This window comes from Bombus pascuorum, chromosome 13, assembly GCF_905332965.1.
Source record: "Bombus pascuorum chromosome 13, iyBomPasc1.1, whole genome shotgun sequence".
Taxonomy (NCBI): domain Eukaryota; kingdom Metazoa; phylum Arthropoda; class Insecta; order Hymenoptera; family Apidae; genus Bombus; species Bombus pascuorum.
This window is the reverse complement of record NC_083500.1, coordinates 6,708,742-6,723,265: the sequence shown is the minus strand read 5'-3', so window position 1 is coordinate 6,723,265 and position 14,524 is coordinate 6,708,742. Positions and strand designations below refer to the sequence as shown.

At 37.7% G+C, this 14,524-nt stretch overlaps 1 protein-coding gene and 1 long non-coding RNA gene across 2 annotated transcripts; both read right to left on the bottom strand.

The window, feature by feature from the left end:
- Nucleotides 1-889: 889 nt before the first annotated feature.
- LOC132913683 (protein yellow-like) lies at nt 890-5,260 on the bottom strand. The gene has a single exon (XM_060972188.1). The coding sequence runs from the start codon at nt 4,889-4,891 to the stop codon at nt 3,602-3,604; it is 1,290 nt and encodes a 429-aa protein (XP_060828171.1). The 5' UTR covers nt 4,892-5,260; the 3' UTR covers nt 890-3,601.
- Nucleotides 5,261-7,369: 2,109 nt separating this feature from the next.
- LOC132913692 (uncharacterized) lies at nt 7,370-9,633 on the bottom strand. The gene is made up of 2 exons (XR_009659424.1): nt 7,710-9,633; nt 7,370-7,615 (listed from the first exon to the last, which is right to left on the bottom strand). It is a non-coding gene; the product is annotated as an uncharacterized LOC132913692 (long non-coding RNA).
- Between the last annotated feature and the right edge of the window lie 4,891 nt (nt 9,634-14,524).

Below are 14,524 nucleotides of genomic sequence, written 5' to 3'. Positions count from 1 at the left end.
AACTTTGAATATATTAATTTGTTTTTCCACGTTTTAGAAAGATAAAGGTCATCATCAACAACTTGAAAATTGCTGAAACTTTTGTTCCTTATAGTCTTCGTGATCTCCATCTTGGACTGATTTAGGCTGATTGAAAAATAGATGCGATCCGCGGAAAGAAGCTAAAAACAGGTGCTCCCGATGGTTCGAGCAGATTAAAGTGATTAATCTCAGGTGCAACGAGTATTCTCAGCACAGTTTTGTAATCTTCTGAGCCTCTCCCTGGGCGTTCGTTGACTCGTGGTTCAGGGCTAGATCCCAACTCCGTTCGTGGCATGTAATAATGTGCGTGCGGTTCACTTTGCCGCAAAACTGGGACGCTGCGTGCTGAAAGAAGAAACAATTGTGGGAAGAGAGGTTGAAAGTGAGATTACCGCGATGCTCCTTTGCCGAACGTCTTCGAGTTTCTTTTTTTCGAAAGACCATGTTGAACTTTAAATCGATGATACTCACCGATAGATTGGATATTCTCTTTTTCTCTTTTTCGTTAATAAATGCACGTGAAAACGTAAATCTCAGACGCGTATTATGCCGCATGAACGATTCATTTCACACTGGCTCTGTATCTGTTTAATAATCGGCCTCTAGCTCTAGCTACTGAACAGAAGTTCGAGGCCATCATTTGATAGATAGTGTCATTTGGTAAAAATTCAGCCTTAAAATATTAAAATATATAGAAATTCAGCCTTTGTAAAAATTCTTCTTGCAACATTTTATAGAATGCACAAAAGCTTAAAAATATTGAATATAGACAGACATTTTCTATAGTGTCGTTTATTTTATTGTGTGTTTAAAATGTGATAATGAAGGAGATGGTCCGAGACTTGTGATCAGTAGTATATGTATACGATTCGACGGGCTATTCTATTTATTCATTAACTTATAGTACACGGGTTCACGCGCTAAAGATACTCGTGCAAAGGAGGAATCAATCTGAATTTTCAACAAGATACTGGAACCTATACGGCGTGAAAAGGAGCAATAATTGTAAGCAATATATGCCGTACAATGGTGGAAAGTTGCATTCACCAACGATTACAGACAAATGAGTCATAACGTCACATTTTCCAACGGAACGTAGTACACGGTTTCAATTCATCGTCGCAAATAAGGCCATATGTATTAAAGCTACTCGTACATGTTACATGTGTAATGTACACACTAATTATACATACATACATACATTTATATATAGTATACGTATTCACAGTTTGATTCATAAGGCGATGACACTAAAGTACTATAATAAATTCATTAATCTTCGGCTTTCTCCCATTTCCGTGATCGACTAATGAAAAAACAAAGAAGAAAATGATCAAAAAAATAGACATCTCTATTACATAAGATCATACGAGGATCCATCGTACGTAATTTTGTCGCAACTAAAACGATTATGTCACGGATATAAATAATAGATATACAATTAGTAGCAGTTATCGTCGTGTTACTAACACAAGGTAATATGGTAACGGGCTGATAATCAATGGTTGTTTCCCTTGAAATGAATCCTCTGTGTTCATATATGTCTAAATAGGATTAATACTTTCGTATTCGCAAACTGATTGAAGTAATTAGAGGATCGACAAATATTTGACTAAATATTTAACTTTCTGTATGGTCGAATGCCCTTTTTAACGATTGTACGCATTGACGGTGCTCTAATTAGATCAAGCAGTATGGACTGTCAAGATGTTTAGTCTGAAAATCAAAATGTGCTTCGCAATTGTTTCAGCAACAATTTAGTTAAAAAAAATAGAAACTATAAATGTAATACACGTCGTATTAGATCACAATTCGCTTTGAGACTTAAAATCAAAAGCCAAGGCGTGGAATGTTGTCGGTATTGCGTTACAGAGGATCGATTTCTTGAACTAGAAAAGATCATTCATTATCGCTGCCCTACTGTTCGTTCCCGAGTTGTCATTTTTATCTCGTTGAGCTATGATCCCATTAAACTCATGCTCGTTGATATTTCGTTCTTTTTCAAGTGACAAGTCCTCGATGGCCGGAACTTTCATCGATAATGGCTTTCATCGTGGTCTTGACAAATGCCTCATCTTCCTTTTAACACTGTACACGACACCCTACAAGCGCAACGTGGCTAACTTCTTCCAATTTCCCTTTGAAGTCATGCAATCGGACTGGAAGCGTCTTAATTTCACTGGCAGATTTAATAGTCTCCATTGATGATGTTAATTCGAGGTCAATTATGTGTGAATGCGATGGTGTCGCGGCGAAAGTTTCGCTCCATATAAAAATGTAATTCTTTTTGTTCGGCTATTGTGGCCCGAGTTAACGATCAGCAATTCAATTAAATGACCCGATTAACTACTGAATTAATGAAGATAGAAAACGAATAATGATGAAATCATTAATATACCACGTTTGTACGTAGTGAAAGTTCTGCTACTTTGGAGTTAGAGTATTTCATTTAATGTCTTCCTCTTCTTGCAGGAGAAACATCAGTGAGTTATCCTCGTTTTGAAAAATTTTGGAAAACATTTTCTCTCTTCCTCTTTTTTTATCATTGAGAGGATTGATATAACATATTGTATAAAAAAGTAAGAATATTAAGTCGTTACCGACATTGGAAAAAAAAATAGATTTGTTACTCTTCTTCGCAACAGAGGCCACAATGCAAAAACGTTTGTTGGTAACTGAATTGCAGGAGATCAATTTAGCTCGATGAAAATTTCAGAAATGGCAATTGTAATCAAAAGTGACATTGACTTTCTCGATGGCTTTAAAACTTGTGAAATCTACTAATTCTACAGTGACTACAAAAAGTATTTACACATAGCCTTATTTCCCAATGAGATGTTTTTTTATCCAATTTCGCATTTGATTTTTATAGTACCATATTATATATAAATAAATAAATATTTTAGTAATCATATAGAAATGCTATTAAATGATGTATAATTTAATGTATTTGTATCTTAGCTGATTAAAATGTACACTCTATACCAAATGGCATGTCAATACTTTCGATAGCCACTACAAAACATTTTACAAGATTTTTATGCAAACAAGCAGTTTGATCTTATGATCCAATTATTCGTTGGTTAGAAGGATTCTTAGGCTTCGTTTCGACAACACCGATTTACATGTCCCATCGCAAATAATACTTAGTTGTGAATTAAAACTTTTGCTTCATCCAAAATTAATTGATCATTCAAGGCCATTTCCTTCACCATAGGTATTGTATCCATAAAAATTTAACGATCTTCTGGAATAATAATTTTTCCAGATATATTTAAAAAGAGAGATACTTCAAATACAAGTGCCTATGGAATTAAAATATGAAGGTAATAAGTAAAACAAGAAAAATGAGCAAGTACTTATGGCAGTCCCGAATGGTCAAGTAATCTTAGGTCTCTGTCCTTTTTATCATGACTCCAAACCACCTAGGATCATTACTCTAAATGTTCAAGGTCACCAAAAACACTGGACGGGGCATCTGTGCATTACTTAACTGAAAGGATAAAACGAATGTCTTTGGTATACCCGACTGTGTTCGAAGAAAAAAGAACGGGGGAACAAGTAAGGGAGAAAGATGTTACTACACTATGACGATAGCAAGTAGAATGGTTGATACAGTAGCAACGGCGAGACTAATCCTGTTTGCAATTGAAGTGGGTATCTCCGGCTGCTCTGGTGCGGTTCCGTCCTCCAAATACTGATAACTCTTGACTGCAGTTTTCGCTCTGACTATTCGATAGTTCGGCACGCTGGTGTTTACTCGGTTGGTCAATATATTTTGCAAGGAATTGGTGACACAGTAAAAGTTACCATCCTCATCGAACGCAAATGTATCCGGCCACTGCATCCTTTCATGATCTCTGGAGATCACCCTTTTGCCAGTAGTGAACGACTGTTTAGTGTCCCACATAGCTACAGCATCGTCAGCCAGCAGTCCAAAGTACAACGCTCCCTTGGCTGACATCATCATTCCATCGGTTTGAGAAATTTTCTTTCCCAATTCCTTAACGTACTCATCTACGTTGCTTAGGTTGCTCTTCAACACCGATGTTGGTATAGAGTACAAATGGAAGGAAGACAATGGTGAATAGTATACTTGTCTGTCTTCAACACTTGCCGGAGACAGAGCAATCCCATCGACAGATATAGGCATATTAATGAGATTCTTAGAGACCATGAATCTTACTGCTTCGGGTTTAGCTTTCATAGAATCATGCCTGACCTTCCATGAAGTATTGTTACCGAGGGAGTAGACGATTATGCCTGGATCTTCGCGATCACTGTCTGTGATATACGCCATGCCACCATCCTCGTGATCCAAGACAATGTCATTTAGATGGGCTGTACCATGACGAGCCACTTGTGGAGGGAACTCGTAGATTCGTAAAATCTCACCGTTGTTCTCGAGATCCAGGATCACCAGCCTTGGTGGGCAGGTGGTCTTCACTTCTACAGAGAGAGGTGACATCGTCCCAGAATCAAGTACCCACATACGTCCTTTTGGATCGATCTCCATACTTTGGACCAACTGGAAGGCCTTGCAGTCTCCAACTTCCTGCATGTCCCAGTTAGGGAAAGCTGCCAGCTTAGGGGCGGTATTGCCGTTCACCACGGTTGCAGAAGTGACTCCCAGCGTCACTGGTACCCCGCTTTTCCACCTTGGTACCGTCAGATACATGTTACCCTTCCAAAATTTGATACCAGCTATGAAATTGTTAGCTGGAATGTAATCACCGTGTTCAGTCGCATAGTTTTGTTTCTCTTCTGACGGCCATATCACGTCGATCGTATTCCATTGGAAGACCACTTGGAATGGTTCGTGACACGTGGTCATGGTAACAAGGAGCAGCAAGAATGCTAAGCTCTTCATTTTTTTACACTTTATTCGACCACTTTACGTTCTACAATCTATCACAGTATGCTCTCACTTTTTTTTAGTCCAATCACGTGGCGGAAAGATACAAAGACCAGTGGACGAACCAGTTGAAAACTGATACCCGGAACAAGAGTGTTCGTGGTCCGGCAAGTGTCGCCAGAGATCCGGAAGAGCGTCTATTCTCGTCGACGGAACGGCGTGAAGAATATTCCGTGCGTACCAACTATGTTGGCTGGCCTGCTTTTGTCAACTAAATGATTCAACACTGTCCACCGACCATTGCTACCTATTCTACTAAGCGTTCTGAACCATGGCCCATCACGCGGAGACGATCGCGGTTTGACTGACGAAGACGCGGAGCGTCGCTTAGAGAAGCGTCGTCTCCCCACCCGACGTCGTTGTATTTACACACTAAGATCATCTGTGCACGTGTACACACTACACGTGCGATCGTACGTGGATAGGGATGCATGTGGATATTGTATGTGCAACAGGAACACCCAGCAAGGTATCCCCACCATAATTTCCACGCAAAACGTAGCTTGGCTACTTAACCGTGCCGAGGATGCATTGTTAACATTCCTGGTTTGAATCAGTATTCGTGATTGCGAACGTCGTTCGTATTGTACCTTAAGTTAATTTTTTTATTGATCGAAACAATTAATTGCGTTGCACGTTTACAATGATTCACCAAAATGCTGATGACAATATTAATTTTCTGCTCAATATCTATCTGGTTAAGAGTCATAAAATCAGTTTCGTGTACCAGTCATTTCTCAGATAACACAAAATTATGCTTCATATTTATGCTTCATATTATTTATTTCAATTGACCTTTGAATCTCTATTATCCTTAACACAGCTAAATCCAATCTACATTTGTTTACCTTCATCTTGACATTGAAAACAGATTACGTGATCTTTATACTACAGTGTCAATATCCAGTAAAAAATATTATAAACGATTCTACATTGAATATATATGGAAAAACATATTTCACAATTAGATTAGGAAAAGAAAGAGAGCCATTAGTTTGTTCTTAGAAACTTGTTGAAAATATTATTTCGTTTAATTTATTATTTTCTTCTTTATTTATTCATTCACAATTTATTGGCCGGTGATTTTTAATCAATTTTCAGCTGGTAATTAAGTTAATACTCTTCTCAGTATCCTACGATAGTTACTGCGTACGTTCATTGTTACGCTAAACGAAAGACGGTTGAGAATAAAATGGTAGTCGGCTCAGAGTTGTAAGGCCGGATCCGTTTGAAAAGGAAACGCTGAAAAGGGTGAGCTTAGAAAAGGCTGTTATGCTCTGCTTTATCTTGCCCAGGATGATCCCAAAAAATCGATTCAACGGTTATTTCTTCGAATCGCACCCTTGTACAACCGCGTTGCTCGGAATCCCGTTGGACTTGTTTTTTTTCTTGGTAAAGGTAGGTCATTTTATCAAAGGGGAACGTGATAAAAAAAAAGAGTTAGATAGAATTTACAATTCATCGTAAGTAAATGAAGAACAATAATAAAAGAAATTTATACTCCTGTTACAGTGTACTTTACGATCAGTGTTATCTACCTCAAACCAGCCGTCAACCGGAAATATTGGTCATAGTGTTAATATTTCATCGATAGTGTTGCCCAAGTGACCGCATGCAGATCAATTTCCTCGGTGCATGATCCATTGATCTCGATCAAATGGAATATAGTAATGAATGCATCGGATAACGGTTACGATCAATAATTATCCTACGGTGTGACACTTTATCGTCAAATCCTCCAGAGCTCCTAAAATTCCTCCGCAGTTCCTTAGGAAACAGAATCCATCAAGTTAATTATTTCAAATTGATTGAGTTTAATCTACTTCCTAATATTCCACATAAATCCAAAATTTTCTATTCAATGGTGTATTCAATGGAAAACATAATGTATTGGACATTTATGTATGGTTAGTTACTAATTACATTTTCTCTAATGCGCTTGAGCAGGCACCATGATTGGAGCTAAAAAAAAGTATTCAATCACTGATGGCTTGATGAAATTGTTAAAAATAGTTGCCATCGGTTACTGGTGTTTGATGGACGGTTTTACGAGTCCATGAATGGGTGATGCGTATCGTATTTTTGAAGGTGAAACGGCACGTGAAAAGAGTAGAATAATGGTTTGGCAATCGTTCAAGTATTTATAAAAATTCATCAAGAACATAGAATTCGTGAACACGTGTACAACTCGCAACAAGAATCGTCTATCACGAAGCCAATATCTTTCCAACTTATATTTTATGTTATAAGTATGACGAAGCGGAGAATGATCGAGAAAAGAGAAACGATCGGTTAAACGTTACATCGAGCTAGAATTGTGAATTAAAGTTGCAAAGGAATTAGATTCCTGTAACTTTGGGGAAGGAAGACTCTAATCTGTAAGAGAACAAATACATATTAGAAGAATTTCGAAGGTCACCTATAACAATGATTCATAGAGAAGAGTTTTATCGAGCATTAAAACGATGACGGGCGAGGCATAACTGTCGACGAATGATCATGTAATGTGTATAACGTAATGTTATAACAGTAATAAAGTGCGTGTGCACTGGTAGTATATCTGTAATAGGTGTTGGCCATTTCAACATCATGGTCATTCAGATACTTTCAGACGTCCGTAGGATTATTCTTATTCATTGTTTTCATCCGTTACAGAAACTTGAGATGCTCAGCATGTTTCTGCAATTATATAATATACTATATAATTCGTTCTTTATAATTCATCAATGCGAGTCATCACAGGAATGTTATTGATCAGACGTCAGCTGGTTACCGAGGAAAGTTTCACAATCACAGAATTAAATCATTCTAAGACTCTATTTGACGTAAAACACGTCTAGATATTTTTAATATCCCAAATCTTCCGTATAGCATATCTAATTCGCGTAAACATCGTTGGAATAGGTCATCGTGGATTATTACTGAGAAATATATCACGATCTTATTTGCATTACATTCCAACATATTTTGATACCATTCACTGTACAGTTTATTTTCTAGGCAACTATCCAAGGTAAACTAAATAATCTTTCACGAGCCACCAGCGAACTAGATATTATTGGCGTGCTCGTTATTTCAACGACGTCGACATGCCCAGCGATCAGTAATTTTTTTCGCTTCATCGTCCATTGATCCCAACTCGAAATCAGACTAACAGTACATAGCCGCTTTGACGAATATTTCAGAAGACTATTTTTACTTTGATCCTTGAAAATTTCTTCGAGGTACTAGTTTAAATATCAAAAACTAAGGACAATTTCCAAAGTATGTATTATTTACTCGTTACGTTCGCTTTCTGTTTTACGTTTCGAATTTGCATAACTCGACTTGCTTATTAGTATCTTAGCGATAACATTATTCTCACTCCACTAAGTATTCTAATGTGCAAATATTTGCGAATATTACAGGTATAACCGAACACAGTCATACGTGATGTTCGTTTCAAATTGTAATATTGAAACGTTAATCAAAGGGAGAAATAATGATTGGGAAGAATCAAATGTGTCTCAGGTAACCGGACGTTACATTGGCATGCAGACAACTAGACTAAGAAGAGGGTCAGAATTACAGATTTATGCTAATTAGTAACTTATTAATATTACTGGTATCATTTACTCGCAGTTGACCAGCGGGTACTGCGCCATTTTCAGCGCTTAGAAGCATTTAACGGACGTGCAAGAATGTTATTTTAATTAACGCTCATCCCTTCCCAAGTATTACGTATAATCGAGTTCCTATTTATTAGTTAGCCATTATAATGGCACGTTCGCTGTTTACTTATCAGTTAACGGTTTCTTCGATAAGTAGAATTGTCGTTATGAATATTTAGAATACAGTGAGAAATTCATATCTTTTTTCAGATCGAAATTTTTCCGTTTTCCTGCTTGTGTCGATGATTAGCACATTGCGAAACGATAATTCAAGACATCCGAGGAATCTAAATAACAAGTGGAGACGCGCTAAGAATCGTCGTGTTATTTTCCTTCCGACGTGTTTCACAACGTCTGTCTTCATCTTAGAGTAAATATTGCATCTCCGTAACCTTCGAAAGATGCAAACCGCAAAACTTTCGTAGGTCCTTTTCTCGAGATCTGTGGCCGTGGTACTTAGATCTTAATCGTTGCGTCCGTGAATTTAACGCATGAACCTTTCACCGAAACGTCACGATCTCGTGACCTTTTTGCATCCGTGATATCCGCAGTTACATCAGTTTTCTTTCTTCGTGTAGCGATTCGTGCGAACGTTATAACTCGCTGAGGTACGTGAAATCGATGTTATCATATATCGACTGGCACCAGTCATTACAGAAATATATAAAGTGAATCACTATGAGTCACTTTGTGATGCAACTTTTTCCAACGTTTTTATCGTCTCTCTGGAAGTTGTAAATTAACGTCTCGAGAATATCGATGAGCGAGTAGTTAACTTGATGATTTTTTATATAGTGGATACGTGACGAACTTATAGTATTTTATACTGGTATACCAAGTAATAAGAACTTTCTGGAAAATTACCAGATACGATATGTTAATACGTATATCTCGATCGTCGAACAACACCGCAAATTAACTACGCTAATTATCTAGAACCGTAGAGAGATATGCTCAATAGTAAATGTCCGTAGGCTTGAAAATAATATAATCAATGTCCTTGTCGTTCTTTTATGCCGACGCAGTTTTACATCCTCTGTAAAACGTTGGTCGCGTTCGCAGTTGAAAATTCCGTGTCACGGCCCACTTTATTCCTTTATTTTTATTGGCCACTTTATTATTAACTGACCACTCTCGCTTTGTTTTTCCATTGAATCGTAGTGACACGGTGCATCCCACAATTCGTTAATCCCTCTTACTCATTGCTCGTTTCATATCCTCTTTACTCATCTCTTTGCTAATTCCAGGCACGAAATATTCACGGTCACAATCAACTGCAGCCTTCGTCGGGACAAGCTTTCACTTCAAGTCGCATCAATGAAGCGATAAGTTTTTTCTGCGAGGATCATAAGAAGGAAATAATAATCATAAGAAGGGAACGTAATAAAAATTCGAACTTGATCTAGTGTATCGACAAACAGTCTTATGCAACGCGCTAGAAATAAAGTTACATGAAAGGTTCGACGCTGTAAATCGTAAACAGCGCAGATGGCTAATGTGACGCCGTGCATGCGAACAGAAGATGAATTGCTTGGGCACAATAAAGATAAATTTTGCTATACGTGATATCGACAAGAGATTATTCGAATCTGTCCATTGGTAACTTGCTGTTAGAATCGACAACCTATCATTTATTTGGACATTTCTTTTCCACCGACGCCTCCTCCTTTCGTTCGTCGCAAATCGACCGATTCTTTTCCAACTCAACTCGTGACTCTCCCACTGTGTCAAAACTAAAAGTTCGATGAGCTCGAAACAGGACAATTCACCCTCGTTGAGCATCAGATTGCAGTCGTAAATCGTAGGGAAGTCTCCCTGTTAAAATCCGCTGACAGAATACCTTTTCCTGTCTATGATATTTTTATTTCACAATCCTCTTACGCTCTTTCCATAACAATCGTTTTTAACTTAAAATGAAGGACGTAAATGATGAAATCATCATAGTTCTATTTTGTCAAGGATCGCTTTAATACTTCTCAGATCAATATCGGTTCCTCGGTCAACCTTCCTGTGCTAACTTTCCGCCGGACGAAGGCACTATTATGCCTTATTTCATATTAGAAACACAGGAATCGGATTCCAAGGACGATGAATAATATTCCACAAATTGTCCAGGTATTGGACCTGATTCTGCCACGGTTAGTATGCAAGCCCATAAACGGAAGAAATGAGAAGTGGCGTTGGAAATAAGTCAGTTCTGATTTAACGATCATAAATGTGCGAAATAGTATATCGGCAAAGGCCGCGCCTTGCGCATCCGTTTCCCAATGGCCTACTAAAATCAACGTTCTCCTTCTCTCTCTCTTTCTCTCTCTCATTCTCTTCATGTCTGTACGTCGTGGATGAAAATAACACCATCAAAGCAGGAAGGCAAGCTAGCTGGTTTACGGATTAGAAACGTGAAGAGGGAGCTGAGTCGAAGGAATGATAGCGCTCCTATCAATAAGTCAAACCAAGGGAAAGAAATATATTCGATTGAAATCGACTGAACTTTGGATGATCAGCTTTTTATCTTTACCTAATGGATATTGTGCGAGTTATAGGCATCGCGTGTCTATCAGTAGAAGTGATAATCCAAAAATTACACACGTCACGATCGTTTCCAATTCACCAATTTTAATGAAAGCATTGGCTTTGATTTATGATTAGTATATATTGTAATTTTTCTTCTTTATGAAACTCAATATTAAATTTTTCACGTTAGAAGATTGAAAACGACGAAGTTAATGTACCTCGTAATCGTGCTATACATATAATTATCTAATCGAGTTAAAAGTTCCCTCTTTGACACAAACTTTGCTTTCAGGCTTACACCGGATTACCTTTGATTTTAAGCAGTCAAAACCGTGAAATCGTTGGTCAGTGATTTTCACTAGGGCAACGATTCGTACTGAACTGAAAGTAATACGCTGGAATTGTGCTTCCGGAGTTTTCGAGCTGCTGAGCTTCTCAAATGTCTTCCAAGTATCGACCGGAGGCTGGCAGACCTGTTCGAGTTCGCGTCGATTTTATTCTGTATCGTAGGTGAGTAATTTCATTAGTTTAAAAGAGATGAAGGGACGAAGCAACAACCGCGGATATGACATCCATCGCAAACTATTATAGAATTAAATTATATTAGAATTAAATTATAGAATTTACAGCGATGAAAGTATGTCGACGTGTAGCGATTCCTCAATCACGCGAGGCATATCATCAATGAAAGCTACATCTCTTATATTCTTATAAAGGTCTTATAATTTATAATTACAACCTATGTCTATAATATCTTAAGATAATAAAATATGAAAATTATAGACTTTATTAGAAGAATACTTGGACTTTTCAACTAAATTGATATATATTCCCACTGTTACAGTTTTTGATTCTACGGCCAGGAGAAGAGCGCTGAACATATCTCCCACATTCCCAGTGGATGCTAATTTAGGTCGTGGTGTCACACGTCCCGAAAAATGAAACGAATGTTTCGCAGTAATGCTGTTAGCGCGAGCGTTACGAAAAATTAGTACAATGACGATGCAGGGAACATGTGATAAAGAGTTTCATGACATTCGATTCGCAATTGTTATTTCCATGGATCATAAAGGGTACGTCTAAGCGAGATTAGAAAAGAAGAAAGCAAAACTGGGACGTTGGATGCCTTCGGGTAGCATCGTTTTCACTTACAATTCAACTCATTTCGCACTCAATTAGCGATCACGAGTATTAACTCTCTGTATGGAAGCTCTTCATAGATGGTTATGTTCTAAATCATCTTTAATTTACTGTGAACAGATCAGGAGATCTCTCGCGTTTTTTTCTCAGTTTCTTATAAAACTTAAAGTTATATGTTGCTTTATACAGTATTATTATTTTATCCTTGAAGGAAGTTGATTATCGAAACGTTCGTTTCTCCGTCATGTAACAAAGATACTAGTCGAGAATTACCAACCAGTTAGCTGGTGATAATACGATAAACGAACACGTCTGCAAACATTGGACGTGTTAACTCTCCGATTGGATCATTACCGCTTCGAAGCCCAAAGCGGGAGAAATGTTTCGACGCTTCCAGAGATTTTTACGCTCCATCGGGGAACGCAGACCGTTTAATTAAATTGAGCGACGTTTCGTGGGAGACTACGTAATCCACGGGAAATATTCAATGAACTCCAATGCCGAGGCAGCTCGGTGGCCCTGATTAACAGCAAACGAATAAAAAAATCTTAGTAGTTAATTTCATTTCTTCAAAATCGAATGGTATTCCAATTTAGAATTTATCCCAGGAGAACGTATTTTGATAAACGAGATTTTCGATCAACGAAATGGAATAAAATCTTAGTGACTGTAGTAGAATATTTATCACTTGAACGACGTACATAATGAAACTTAATTGCTGTTCCCTGAAATGTATTTCTATCGGACATTGTATTAACTTAAAATTGACAGAAGGTTCAACGAACTTGAAATCAACGTACCTATTAATCAAGATAACTTAATGAAAGAGTCGGAAATTGAAATACTTGGTACGTAAGGGAGTCTACATGGTACCCAAAACACATTTTCTGGGGAGCAGTGGGTCACCTATTCTAGTCAGCATGCTGTCGGTCAGATGAAATCGTAAATCGACGGTTACCATAACGACAAACGGTTCTCCCTTTATTTTCCTACCCCAATGTCATAGTATTCTGGCTAGATCCCTGGCCCCTCTGTTCTCTGCGATTACGAACTCAGTTCCTCCATTCAAAACCCCCGGCGTTCTATTTCTTTTTTCAGAGTTTTCTATCCTGCCTATTGCTCCTGGCAATTCAGCAGTAGATTTAATTTCAACCGAGTGACGAGGAAAACGTACCAACGTCGAATGAACTGGTAATAATATTTCAATCCATATTCGTAACTGATTTCATCCCCGAAAATCCATTTTCAACCCTCGATTACAGGAACAAGATGAAAGGTATGGGTAGTTTATTTAAAATAATGAACTTTCAAAGAGAACCATTGACGGCTGTAATAAGTGCAGTAATTTCTTTTCTATTTATTTCAAAAGCATTGTTTTTACACTTTTTATATATAAAAGAAATAATTACTGAATGTATTAAAAGCCTCAGATATTTAACTTAAGATAATACGATTATTATAAGTCCATATTGTCCATATTGTCCACAATTGCACATGAATATCAAGAATTCTAGATATCAAACAAGATACAAAAAAGAACGCAGAAAAATCCTCTCATAGCCTTGCTTTGCGTGAGTGCATTTTAAAGGAGGTCGCTCTACCATGATATAGTGTATTTTCGCTGCAGCAGTCGTTGCGGCGTCGTTGCTGTATAAGGAAACAGCTTGGTGCTTTTACGCAATAAGTAGACACACGAACGTGTTGTTTCTTGGCCAGATAATATGTGTGTTGTTGGTTACAAGAAAAAATTTCTACGATTAAAAACATCAACATGGTCACGTAGAAAAATGGTCCGGTGACCAAGGTAGCCAAGACCTTGAAGACTAAAGCTGACTAGTTTGCTTCAAAGAAACCATCTGTCTTGAATGTAATGGTTCACGTCATATCTCAACGATGCTCTATCTTGCGCAACATCCTTCATTTTAAACCTACAAAGTTACATCGAGTAAATTCTAACATCTCCTCCTCCTTCTTTCATTTTCATCGCTGACTTATTTGGAAATCATATCAACAGGTTTTGATAAGGATCCAGAATTTATTAACCGTATGAAAAATCCAGTGATTTCATACGAGAAACTTTCATTTTTATTATCATACACATCGTTGCGCTATAAAGATGTGGCTGATGAAACATCGTGTTTATTGAAATTAATAACGAGGCAATTGAAAGTGTGTCGCGACTTTGTTTCGACGTGAAAGGAGGGAACGATTGTCTGCTTCTTGTCGTGTCGTGCTGATCCATGAATAGAGGCTTTCCCATGGAGAAAATCTATTATTTTTATAA